The 13601-nt window shown below is 39.8% G+C and overlaps 1 protein-coding gene across 10 annotated transcripts; it reads left to right on the forward strand.

Annotated features, from left to right (window-relative positions):
* Positions 1–1121: 1121 nt before the first annotated feature.
* On the forward strand, positions 1122–13375 carry max (myc associated factor X). 10 transcript variants are annotated; one of them, XM_018682566.2, is made up of 5 exons: positions 1122–1299; positions 1581–1607; positions 8599–8724; positions 10635–10773; positions 11753–13375. In XM_018682566.2, exons 1-5 carry the CDS (start codon positions 1264–1266, stop codon positions 11938–11940), a joined length of 516 nt encoding a protein of 171 aa, XP_018538082.1. In that variant the 5' UTR covers positions 1122–1263; the 3' UTR covers positions 11941–13375. The 10 variants fall into 10 exon arrangements, with proteins under 10 accessions (XP_018538082.1, XP_018538083.1, XP_018538084.1 ...); XM_018682567.2 differs by having other exon boundaries at positions 10638–10773; XM_018682568.2 differs by having other exon boundaries at positions 10650–10773.
* The last annotated feature ends 226 nt before the right edge of the window (positions 13376–13601 follow it).

Consider the following 13601-nt stretch of genomic DNA (forward strand, 5'->3'; position numbering starts at 1 on the left):
AATAATCCACAGTGTAAGCTCCTTATCTACAGCACAATTTTGTGAAAAGGGAAGCATCAGGGCAGATTATTTGCAATTTGTCCTGTGACCAGCCCCCACACCATAACATAGTTTTATTTATTTATTTATTCCAACATTAGGATATCAAATAGGTATGTGTTATGAAAACTGGTTACTGCGTTTTGCATCATAATAGCAATATGTCAGACACTTATGCCTACAACTAATGATTATTTACATTATATTTTAATATCATACCATTATTTTCTTTTTTCAAACAACTAGTCATCCAGTCTATGAAATGTTGAAAAACTGTGATAAATATCCATTAAAATATCATTTTGTCTAACCAAACCTTTCAAAGATAACCAGGGTACTATAATCAAAGACTAAGAAAATCTCAAAATATTCACATTTTCTTGCTATTTTAGCTTTAAAATGACTAATCAATTAGGTATTAATCATGAGAGGCAGATAAATTTTCTGATCAGTTGATTTACTGACTCATTTCAGCTCTACAGTTGCTATTACAGCAGTACCGTCATATTTTCCAGACTATGCGTGAATAAGAGAAAAAAAATCAACAAAGACGGGAAGAACAAAATAAAAACAAATAAATAGGGCTGCATTTAACGTGGTTAGAGTAGGGAATCTCCTGATTGGTGCATATTTGTGAGGTGGTGTAACTGGACCTGAGTGTGTGTATTGAGTTTGTGTTTCTTGAGTGTATTCTTAAAATCCACGTGTCTCAGCCATGGCCCTATTTAGCTGCTCTGACATACAACTAGCGACTCAAACTACAATTCCCGTGATGCTTCTGAATGAGAAACGATGCTATGACGTCACAAGTGAGCTCAACGGCTCATGGATGCTGTAGTTTAAAAATACAAATTGCTTACAGTTTGAACAACATTAAAGCCACTTGCTAACGTTTGCTCAAGTCATCGCTTAGCAAATGTCTCTTTTTGTCTGTGTCTTATTTAAAATTCTTTCGAATGTTATGTTTCTTAAATAACACACAGAAAAGCTTTCTTAGCAACTACAATTCCCACATGCCCCAGCAATGTGGCGCATGCGTGCTGCGCAGCGGTAGGCTTCTGTGTGGAGTGTAGTCACGTGGAGACCGTAGAGTCCACCTCGGTTCTGTCCAAACAGAACGTGAGCTGTTAGCAGTCTGACTGTTGGAGCGCCGCTCGGTGCTAAACCGCTTCATGTTGTTTTTTTAGCCTCCCGTCCCTTTAAACTAGACTATTTTATCGAAGAATGAGTGATAACGATGATATCGAAGTCGACAGTGACGTGAGTATTGCCACTTTTCGCTTTTTATGGATGTTATTTTGCTAGCTGGCGATTTAGCTGAACTAGCTGCTGAGCTAGCGTTAGCTACTCGTAGGCTGGCTAGCTTTGCTCTTCTGTATTTTTGTTGGGATTCTAGTTGATTAATAAAAATACTAGCCTTTCTTGCTTCAGAGTATTATTAATCAGCTAAATTATTTTACTTTCTAGTGACCTCAGCGAAACAGTAAGATTTGCTGAACAGTTATGGCTACAATTGTACTTTTTGTTCTGTTTCTTTGCAGGAAGAATCACCGAGATATCACTCTGTGGTGCGTAATGCTGGGGGGATTTGTCCAGTGTCGAAAAAAATGTCTCACTGTTTTTACAAAGTTAATTTATCCATCACAATCTGCTTTTATCATTTTTTGTATATTTTAATAGATTGGTAAGAATGCACTGTGGAGGTTGATGTTACTTCAAAGAGAATGAAAGTGCCTGCTTTCTGCCTACATTTATATATCAAATTAATTTTAGTGCACGGCAACTTTCCGTCATTTTCTACAGCATTGAATTAGTTATTCATGCATTTCTAATCGTGCAGCGATTGTTCCTCGGCATCAACGTTAGTAGTGCATTGCAGGGTATCCCCCATCCTGTGTGTACGCGGCCATAGGGAGACGGTGACACGACATCTATATTTAGACCAAAGCTTTATTCCCGCTACAAAGGCTTATTTGTTGCATGTTTATTAATTTTCCCGATTAATAAAAAGCCTTTTTTGTGCGAGGTGGCAGCCGGTTAGTCGCCCCGAGTCGTCGCCCCCCCGGCGTTGCACTTCACACCGCGGGGATTCCGCTCATGATTTGCAAATTACACATCTAGGTCATCTCAGTAAAAGAGGGACCGTTTACATTATGTTACCGAATCCACAGTGAGGATGCAGAGGAAACGGTACAGAGGCTGTTGCATGTGTTCAGAGGAGCGGTGGCCGCGCCTGCATCTCGGACAAGCGTTCGTGTCAGGAAGGGGTGCTGCGGGATGTTTTCCTGTGTTGCAGCCAGTGATTAGAGCCATCTTCTCTCTACAGGCCACTAAAGGGCTGGCAGCCTAAGATGAATGACGTATAGCTGCATCGCATACCGGCGAGAAAAACACCCTGCACGACTTGGTTAATGCACAGCCTGCACAACTCGACGTTTTACCGCCAGTTCAGAAATTAAATGTCAGAAAAACGTTTAGGGAACTAGAGTTAAATTGTAGAGTTGTAGAATTTACATTAGTGATATGAAGATAAAAAATAGCTTTAATCCTGGTGCCCTCCAACAGACCTCAGACCTTTTGCTTCTAAGCAGTCTTCAGCTTAATTCCAGGGTCACATGAGAGACTCAAACCTGATTTCAGTTCAGGAAGCGTCATTTAATTTGATCACAGAAGCTATAAGCATAAATATGTATGTCCTGAGAGCTGTTTGTGCCCCTTAGAGTCAGACAGCTGCTCCATGTCTGCACGTCTTATACTGAATGAATTTGGCTTTTAAAATCTGCACATATGAAAGTATGGCTAATATTGGTATTTTAAATTGCATTTACTTTCTGTAAATTAAACTACAGCCCTTTATTTGTGGTTTGCATTAAGGGAGATTACACCAATGATAGTCACAAACTTGTTTTAATAAAATCAGACCAGTTAAATGTGGAAACGTCAACTTCTGAGTAAACACATGTAGTTTTCTATAGAAAAAAATCACCACTTTTGCCCCAATTAATTAATATATTACATTAATCGTGTATTTGACATCACTCAAATACTGAATTTATGAAAAACAGCTGCATATTACCAGCTGTTCATTGGCTGTCATTTACACTCAACAACTACTTAGCTCACCTCGTACTGTTTATGTAGAAAAAGACTGTTGGTTTTTTAGAAAGTAGCAAAAAGTCACAGCCTATCGATTTGTGCACCAAAAATGATGAGTGCTGTTTCTTTTTCCACAAAACCATCCTTGCCCACAGAGAGAGACTACAGAGAGCCCATAAACCAGGCAGCAGCCAAGATTTCTCTTATGTGGTTTTGGCAGCTCACAGAATTAACGTTAATTAGCTTCAGCTGAGTAAATTTACTACCAACAGTAGTCATTACAGCTGGTGAAATCAGCAGCAGCCAGGTTAAACTTTCACTGGCTACAGCTTGTTAAGACACTGTTGATAATGTAAGTCAGAATAAAAACCGTGGCCTTTAAGTTCCACACCTCTCATTCAAATAAGGAATAAATATTTTAGTTTTTTTTGACACTGATGGTGAGTACAGCATGCCAGACATTGAATAGGTTTCTAAACAGATAGTGGGTCTGTTGTCTGTAGATATGTATGAGTTGGTGAGATAAGAGACTGTCTTGTCTCAAAGTGAAATTGGCACTGAGCACCAAGGACTCAACATACAATATGCATTGTGTTATGTTAGGCCTAAATATAGCAGTAAAACCATAAGTTGTTTGACAAAAACGCTTTATCTGCAACCATTTTCATAACCACTGGTTAGTTTTTTTAAGCAAAGCAGGTGAAAATCCACAGGTTTAGATTCTGAACTGTGAGAGTTTGCTGCTTCTCTCTGTTTTATATCATCGTAAATATGTAGTCAGACAAAACAAGATGTATGAATATGTTGCCATGTACTCTGAGAAGTTGTTATAGATGTTTTTTTTTTAACTATTTGAAGAATTATCTAAGGAATGACTTGGTAGTTTAAGTAATGCTAAAAGTTTGTGAGTAGTGAGTTTGAGTTCTTTTTGAATATAGCTTCTCAGTTGGAAAGGACATGCTGCTTATTTTACACCTTATATTTTATTTTTGCAACAGTGGTTTCATTGGCCTGTGGGAGCATCTGGTTTATTGGTATTTCCACCGTTATTAGTGCAAGAAGGTTTTCCATGTCCTCCACCAGCCTGACAGAAGTGTAGGCTTTCATGCAGAGAATGTGAGACGACCATCAGTGGCCGAGAAGCGGCAGCTACCAGCTCTTCCACTCAGCACCTGGAGCAGTTATGTAATGTGTCATGGTCAGGTATGAATAGAATGGAGGGAGCAGCTCAGCTGGCATGCCCTCTTAGGCAGCCAGTGGCAATAGGTATCGGTTTTATGATGAACTGATTATGGGTGGACTTAGTAATTGGACACCTGTTTTTCGTGGTGCCTGATGTGCGTAACAACTCAGATAGTATTTAACTAGGAAGGCACCACCACATGTCTGAGTACAATATGCAGTATTTATAAAGGCAGTTTGATATCAGTGAACCATCACAGGTCATTGACTCTCATGATTTATATCGACATAATTCAGTTTGTTCTTAGTATAAATGAGATGCTCATACAATTCACAAGCAGTACAGTTTTGCTACATCAGTCTGGAATCTATGTAAAATACTTACATTTCTAGTAATGGGTAAGTTTGGAAATGTACAGAATTTTAGAAAGTAGGGTTGGGCATTAGGATAAAACATTGAGTGACCAGTCAATGATTTTGCTGTACCATTTATGCTGCTGTATTTATGAGTTCAATTTCTGAGGGTGTGTTGGAACATTGGTGGTAGTGTTGTAAATCAATAAGAAGGAAAGCCTCATGGCAATACTTGATTTTGACATGATTATTGTGTGTTTATTTACCAGTTTTTCAGTTTTTATTTTTTTTTTATTTTTACAGAAAATCCACTATATCAGATACATATTAATATTGTGCTAAAAAGTTATATGTAGAAAGAACAAAAAACAAAAAATCTAAATGATCTTGCAATTGCATAATTAAGATGAATCAGAATCTAAAAAGTAATATGGTAGACACTGGAAACCAGTCTGAACACTACCTTCAAGTCAAGTATCCAGTACAGTACAGTTTTTGCCATCAGTTTTGTTCGTAAATGACGGCTGATGCAACAGCCACACCCAAAAAATACGTAGCTCTGTTTGATTTTATGATTTTATGTCATGAATGTACACATTCTTCACATTCGTTATTGGAGGTGGTGGTTATTTCAGATGAGGTGACCCACCTCAACTGCAGCAGACCCTGTAATTACATTACTTCACTAAGTAGAAGAATGTTAACGAGAGCAAGCTTATTTTCACTGGAGTGTAGCAAGATTGTTGGAAATGGCAAATTAGCAAAAAGCCAAGTGTTTATTTAAATCACCCAGGGCACTTAATGTCTATAAGTTCCTATTAATTGTATATGGAGCAGCTCCAGAGAGTCTGTCCTTGGATCTTAATTAACTTTCAATGATTAATGATGAAAATAAATGCGTCTTACTTTTAAGCTGATGCTCATACACTTCTGTTTTGTGAGTACTGCGTGTTCCCAGTTTTTGTACACACACCTTGAAAATGCAGATGTTTTATGGTAAATGCATCTAATGAAATTGATTAACTCCACAACAGAAACAAAGTCTGAAATGTATTGAAGGCTGTAATTGTCTCTCCACACCTGTTGGGTGAGGAAATCAGCCATGTGTACATTTCTTAACATCTTCCCTGTCCGCAGAGACCGTGCATATGAAAATGGCTGCCAGACTTGTAATTGCACATGCCTTCAATACCAGTCACATGTTTTGTTTATGCCAGGGTTAATGTAGGGAGTGGAGTCACGCCTCTCTGTGGCTGTTTGTGTGATACATCAGTCGGTCCTGGTGGATTTGTGTCTCCTGGATGGTTTGTGGCTTTTGTGCAACAGGCTGCGAGAGCAGCTGTCACCATGCCAGCCAGGCTAATCACAACATAGGCATTGTTGGTAACATGCAGTGAATTGTAAACAGTGGTTATTACTACAGTTTGAGTTTCATTTGCGTGACTTCTTGGGTGATAGTTAACATTCCAAGATTTGGTTGCTTCTTTGTTTCTTGCATTAAATCAGTCATCACAGCAGGATGTTTTTCTTCTAGATATTATAAAGAGTGGCATTTGAGTCACACTTCACACGTTGTCCCTCCCACCGAACATATGACACATTGAAAGCTTGTTTTAACCTGTGTGCTGTCTCACTTGTGGCTAGTTTGGTTTTTGATCTGTGGACAAAATGAGTCAGATGATACCAGGTCACCTGACGTCTGCTTTTGCCTCCCATCGGCTTGAAGCAAAGTCGTGTCGGCTTGCATCACCCTGCTGTTTTGTTGCTAATATTTAGATCAGGCCTTTGGATTGTTGGAGGTGTATGAAGCGAGATGATCAGACGAGCTGCACTGGATCTGATTGGGCGTCAGACTTAATGTCTCAGCCTAACGACTGCGTGGATTAGTCCAGAATCAGATGTGATTGGAGGCTGCAACGGTTTGGCCTAAAAACAGGTCCAACTACAGGCAGCAAACTGATCTCCTGCCTGGCTGTGGTCATGTGATCATGGCAGCCATCTTATGCCTTTACAGTCTAATTAGAATGCAAATGTGTGGTTGAAATTTGCAGCCTGTTAGATGGATGCAGTTGCATGAGCCTCTATATGTCAATTGTGGATATAGAAAATGAGGATTAAGTTATTTTAATAACTTTACAGAGGACGTGGAAAGTATGGAGTTTGATTCAGTGCAGCAGCCTGAAATTAACCATGAATCTGGCCCTGTGTTGGGGTAGATCATATGATTAGAGCTCTGTAATGTAGAAAGCACAGGGCATACTAGAGAAGACAGATGTTCAGTACAGAAAACAACACTTCTACACATCATTGAGCCGCATTTTTCTGCTCATAAACCCTGAATCTTAAGCTACAAAAAGCAAATATCCCGTAATACTTTCATAAATACAAGGCTGTTTGTTGGTCATCATGCTGTTTAATTCAGTCGATATAATCCTCAGTCAGGATCTGCTGCTCTCCCCCGCCCACCTCTCATCTCTTCTGAGTGTCTTGACTTTGACCTGGTCACGGTTAAATGGCACCATAATGCAGAAGCTACCAGTGATGAGAACTGAATGTGAAAGTAGTTTTTCTTACAGTTTGTTGACCTTTTTACCATGAGACTCCTGGAGGCTATCCAGTGGTTGACTGTAGTGGTGACAGTCAGTCAGTTGGCAGAAAATTAATCAGTGTCACTTGAGATTATTGATTATCTGTCTTTATGTCCAGCAATGTGGTTAATTTTCAGTTCTCTTTGAGTCTCAGCAGGTATCCCTCAGACATTTATGCCAAAGAATGTATGATTAGTTTTTAGTCTGGCTCTGAACTGACAGATAATTTTCTAATATGAACTATTGCACTTAACCTGAATGAGAAAAAAGTTCATTTTTATTCCATGGTTGTCTTATCACTATTTGTACTGTAAAAATGTGAGGTTTTGAGGTTTTCTGTGATAATTTACATTTAGCCTGATTGTGCTGTCTTGGTAGAGATACATGCTTTGAGTGCTCTCTGGCTTCCTCAGTAAATATACAGAATATTTTCTAGTTGTAGCTTCACAAATGTAAGGATTTGCCTGGTCTTATAACTTTCATATGTAGGGATAGTTCGTTCCATCTTGGTTGTTTGAGTTGACACACTGACCTCATCGGGTCTGTGCCAAATAATTGTATCCAAACTGGGCTCTGGCATGTCAGTTACTGGTTTTTAACTGCTACAGGAACCAATGATAATATGTTAAGACCTGATGTCTACTTCAACAAACACAGGATTTATCTTAACAGCTTTTAATGCACATTAGTTACATTTCTTTTGTTGAGGTTTAGTTGATATTGCAGCTGCTGTGATGCTCTGCAACCACGAATAATAACAATAAGCATAAGCTTATAAGCAGTATGTCATGTGTAGCTGGAATAATCAGTTGATTCATTGATTGACAGGAAATTAATTAGTATTTTTTTCATCAGGATTTGCATTTCTCTGTACATGCTTGCAAACTGAAAATCTTTGCTTTTTAAGGTGTTTTTTGGACAAGTTGGAAGTTGTCACATTGAGCTGTAGGAAGTTGTGATGGGAATTTTTCAGTATTTTATTATAGATAAAGAAATTAATTGGAAAAGATTGGCAGATTAGTCGATGATGAAAATAATCTTTAGCTGGTTAATGTCATCTTGTCTCTTACTAAAAATCAGATGCTAACGAGTCGCCGTTGTTCACCTATAGAAATAGATAGAAATAAATTTGAATGTATATATTTTTGGTCTAAATGATAATTACTACATAGAATTAAAAGCACAGTGACGGTGTTGTCATTGTTTTAAAGGCAGAGCGGGACTTGGCAGCAGAGCGGTTTGTGTAGGTTTGACCACGGACGGCTGGAACGCCCACCGTCCCCTCTACCCACGCTGCTCTGCTGCCAGGCTGAAGGCCTTGTGACTCTTCTCATTGCAGGCAGACAAACGGGCACACCACAATGCGCTGGAGCGCAAGCGTAGGGACCACATCAAAGACAGCTTTCACAGCCTTCGGGACTCGGTGCCCGCCCTGCAGGGAGAAAAGGTTGGTAAAGCTCAAAGTGTAAGTCCTTTTATAATGATCACAGTCATGTAATATCATTTTGTACTTTGTATTTTATCATGTGTTTGTTGTATAATAATATATATATTATATATATAATATATAATGTGCTTAATGTGAAATTTACTGTGATGAATGTTAAGAAATGAGAGCATTTCTACCATGAGGTAGCTTTGATGATTTCTTGTGAATAGTCAGAGATGCAGATGTCTTCATTTGCTTAATGTGCGTCAGTGGAGGGAAATAGTTGAAGGGACTGGGAGGAGGGCAGATGGTGGAAGAGTGCAGATTGGCAGCAGCAAAACAGTGATGCAGTCTAAATACTTGGACCAGCGTCAGGAAGTTATTATGAGGAAATTTTGTTGCTCTCTTCCTGTTTTGACATCCATGACATTGAGAGCATTTGGAGTGGGTTCAGTAACTGGGCACACAGTGTTTTATTTTCCCCTAAAAGACCAGTTTTAAGACTCACACACAGCGTGAAGGGCGGGGGCCTATGAGATGCTGTGATGGATGTTTGCTGACAATTTGTATGAAGTGTTGGGTTACAGCTGCCTCAGTCCTCGAACTCCCCCACCCACCCCCCCCGGCCTCTCTCCCATGATCATACTGCTGTTATAGCTCTGTTTTGAATTGTTTCTTGTGAGAGGAAGCAGAGGCAATGAACATTAGGGCTGGGTATGAAAACTCAATACACACTGAAGTGCAAGAATCAAAGACTGTCAGGTACCAAAAGACCTGCCATTTAATGTCTGGTCAGATTCATGCTCAAGTTTATTTTTTCTTAGATTACTTAGTGTCTGATTTGAATCTAAATTTTGCCAGTTTTTGTTTAGATAATTAAATGTAGGGTTATGTAAAGTAATACAGTTGTTTCTCAAAGTAAAGTATCAACAAGGAAATTATTTAGCAGACATGGTAAGCCACATAGGTCCTGCCTCATCTAAGGAATAGTCAAACTCATTAAATAAAATAACTAAAGCTGAAAGAACTAGTCGGTCAGTGGGGATTAATTGGCATGAAGGTTGAGGATTGACTTGAGTTTAAATATTTAAAGAGAAAATGACATAAATTCGCAAGATCAACCTCTCAAATGCAAATATGTTCTGATTTTATTAGTATTCTATTATATTAAATGGAATAGCTTCAGGATTTTTGGATGTTGTTTAGGCAAAACACCTAATCATTATCTTTCTGACCCTCTTAAAGGCTAAACCAGTTACCAAAGAGAATAGTTGGCAGATAAATTGTGATAGCCCACTGCTATTTTTCTGCATAGGTTAATGTTTTGTTTTGTAAAATAGCACTGTGTTTATGCAATTTTGTTTTGGAGGCAGAGACCCCTCTGCAATAAAACACAGCAGTTTTGAAATCAGTACATAAATTTGGTAAGTATTGGTACTAGTATTGAAAAATTACCCAGCCCTAGTGTGTGCAAAACTTTCTGCTAATTTATCTGCTTGATTGTAAGACAGTGATTGGCCATGTCAAATAGATTATTGACACTAAAGACACATAATAGCAAAGCTGTGTCAATCACGAAAATAATGTGTGTGTGTCCTTGAACATTATGGAGCTGATTTGCAGTCCTCTGACGAGGGCTGCAGCAGTACTCTTGTTTGCTGTAATCGAGGCAAGCACTCTGACAGTACTGTGTCAGGGTTATGACCTAGCCCAAGGATGTCAGACTGAAATGCTAGAGGATTTTGGGAGGTTAAGAGGAGGCAAGCTGTGTAGAAACGCAGCGTTGTCCTAGATTTCCTTGTAGTCTCCTGCAGTCATTTGAGGCTGCAGTGTGTCAGTCTGTGTAGCATAATGACATGAGCATGAATTTTTTTTTGTGTTAGAAATGTGATAAGGACTCTGTATACTTGCGTCATTGCTTCAATTTTTGCATGTGTCACTAACAGCAGTCTACCAAACAGGCGTCTCGAGCTCAAATCCTAGACAAAGCCACAGAGTACATCCAGTACATGAGGCGAAAAAATCACACGCACCAGCAGGACATCGACGACCTGAAGAGGCAGAACGCACTGCTGGAGCAGCAAGGTAACAACACTGCTGCCCTTCTCCCTCAGACAGGGGGATACTTTACATGAGTATTTTGTTCTGAGAATTTAAATTCAAAATCAGAAACTGCTAGTTTGAGGCAGAATTCATTTTCCTCTCTTCAGCAAATCAAAATTGACCTGCAGCAGCTAATGAGCATTGAGTGAAAGAGGAGAGGGTGAGAAAAGTGCTCCACCATCATGTTTGTTTTGATTGCATGTTGTAGATAGATAGGTAGAGGAGAACGCGGATGAATGATCTGAGAACACATTGTCCCAATCAAACAACAGATAAGAGTTGATGGCCCGCCCCCACTGCCAGTTAGTCTCTGCAGCACTCGCCTCTGTTGTTCAGTTTCTTTTGTCAGTAACTCTAAAAGATTAAAACAAGTTCCTGAAGTTTTCTGTCCAAATTGATATGTACTACTGAAACAGGCTATTTGGCAGATAAACAGATTTTCACTTGCTTCTTTTTTCCACCGTTAAATGTTTTAATAATTAATTTCAGCCACAGAAACATGTGGCAGACATGTTTTCTTCAGTGCAAATGTTGGTAGGAAAATATTTATTTCATGGCCCTGGAGTGCAATTAAAAAATACTAAGACCAAGATTTATCAAGTTTAAAGTTTAATCTTTTGATGTAAACCTTCTTTGTGAGGAAAACAAGCGTTGTTATATGTGGGTGAGGAGAAGAAATCTTTACTGGTGTTGCTTCCCACCCAGCTGAGCAGGGTTGTATAGAAGTGGATGGTGTGACACAGCTAATATCATGGCTCCATCCATTTTGAATTCTCTGGTTATCTGCATTTCTTCAAAGGTCAGCACTGTCAGGACTGTTTGTAATTGGTCTGGTTTGACATGGCTCTGTAACAACTGTCATGTAATGTGTCCCTGTCCTACTTTTTTTCTCTGACTGTATCATTTTGAAATCCTGTTGTGTCTCTTCCTCCATTCATGTTTCCTGTGTCTGTTCACTCAGTCCGCGCTCTGGAGAAGGTGAAGGGCTCCGCCCAGCTCCAGGCCAGCTACTCATCCTCCGACAGCAGCCTGTACACCAACCCCAAAGGCAGCGCGGTGTCGGCGTTTGACGGAGGCTCTGACTCCAGCTCTGAGTCAGAGGCCGAGGAGCCGCCAAACAGGAAGAAGCTGCGCGTGGAGGCCAGCTAGAGAGCCGAGCAGCTACAAACCTGGCCAAGGTCGAGGTGGCGGAGCACAAGGGAGGGTGAGAGGAAACATGCAGCCTTCAAAGCTCTCGAGGCTCATCGAACCCTCCCCCCTCATGCCAACAACACCCACCGCCGGCCTCCCTCGCCGTCGTCCTCATTCTCTCTCCTCCATCTCTGGGTGGGCTCGCACTGGAGACTCATGACCCCCTCAAAGCCACCTCACACCGCCATCACAATCGTCTCTCTCCACCCGATCTCCACAGACAGGAGGGAGGAAGTCAGCAGGGTGGAAGACGACCGCTTCAGTACATCTAGAGAGCTTCAGGTTTTTTCCCCCCCGTTCCCCGATCCCTCTCTCTCTCTTTTCTCTGGTTCTGTGTCATTGGTATCCCCCCCCCCAGCAACGTCAACAATCCAAAACCCAAAAAGAGGCAGCTTGGCTACTTAAGGACTTGATGCTTTTTTTGTACCCTCAACAAAGCCCCTCCTCCTGCCCGGGTTGTTTTGGGGGGATTGGGAGGGTGCGCCAAGCGTACTCCTCCAAGCACTGCTATATTATATATTTTTTGTTCTTTTGTTTTGTTTATTTTGTTATTCTTGATAAAAACCTGTATGAATTTACACACACACACACCTAGATAAATGGTCCTGGACAAGAGTTTACCTTTTTAAAAAATATTAAAAAAAAACATTTGTATCTTACTTTTTCCACTTAAGAATGTGAAGACGCTTTGAAGCAAATGTTAAAGTGATACCCACCTCAGGCCCACTGGATTGCAGATGTTTTCTGCCTGACACGTTTGTTAACACAAGATTAAAAAAAAGAAAAAAGAAAGATGACTCCTTTGTTGAAATTGATGTTTTGAAGGAGAATATTCCTAAACTTGTATCGTATTTTGTCCTTTAGCTTGAAGTAGTGAATGACTTTAGGTGGCTGAATACGTTAGGCATCTCGTTTTTTATATTATTAAAAAAAAAAGAGCATAATTGGATGTTTTCAAGTTCAAAAATATGTTATGCATTTTTGTAGTAATCTCACAAGTCATGGGAAAATGCCAATTTGTCACTCGTAGTTTTCCTTAAGGGTATGAAATAGGTATTGAATGTCAAAAAGGTAGCTCCTGTCTTTTGCAGTACAAGGAAATGAAATAAGTCCCTGTCAATGTGTTTGTGCTTTACACAGTAAAAATCAATGTTGCTGAACCCCCGCCCCCCAAAGGAAAAAAGGAAGCATTTTGCGTGTCTAGGAAACGTGTGTGTATGTATATTGTTTCCATTTTATTTCCATTTAGGAGGATATAATTAGTGTAATAGGTCTTTGTCCGATTCCATTCCATGGAAATTACAAGTATGTTGTACATACTGCCAACAATTGTCTTGCAAGTTGAGGCCTACCTTTACTATGAGACTATAAAATAAACTATTTTATCCTTTAACATGCTCTTTGTGGTTTTTTTTAGCTGCTAAAATGATAAGCACATTTCCTGAAGTATGTTTAAAAAGAAGAATAGGTTACAGTGAATTTAATGATGAGTCTCCCTCTTTAATGTTGACACAGCTGCAGCAAGAAAGGTTTCCAGGACTGGATGTGCTGGTGTAGAGTAGTCAAACATGACTTTTTTCAGGTTTTTCTGGTTTGTAGTGTTGCTGGCAGGTGTCTGC

This window comes from Lates calcarifer, linkage group LG7_1, assembly GCF_001640805.2.
Source record: "Lates calcarifer isolate ASB-BC8 linkage group LG7_1, TLL_Latcal_v3, whole genome shotgun sequence".
In the NCBI taxonomy this organism is placed as follows: Eukaryota; Metazoa; Chordata; class Actinopteri; family Centropomidae; genus Lates; species Lates calcarifer.

Bases quoted from the DNA above. Each gene is read 5' to 3' on its own strand.
- max (XM_018682566.2), top strand. From the start codon at position 1,264: ATGAGTGATAACGATGATATCGAAGTCGACAGTGAC. The intron at 1,300-1,580 runs GTGAGTATTGCC...GTTTCTTTGCAG, and splicing joins ATATCGAAGTCGACAGTGAC to GAAGAATCACCGAGATATCA. The intron at 1,608-8,598 runs GTGCGTAATGCT...TTCTCATTGCAG, and splicing joins CACCGAGATATCACTCTGTG to GCAGACAAACGGGCACACCA.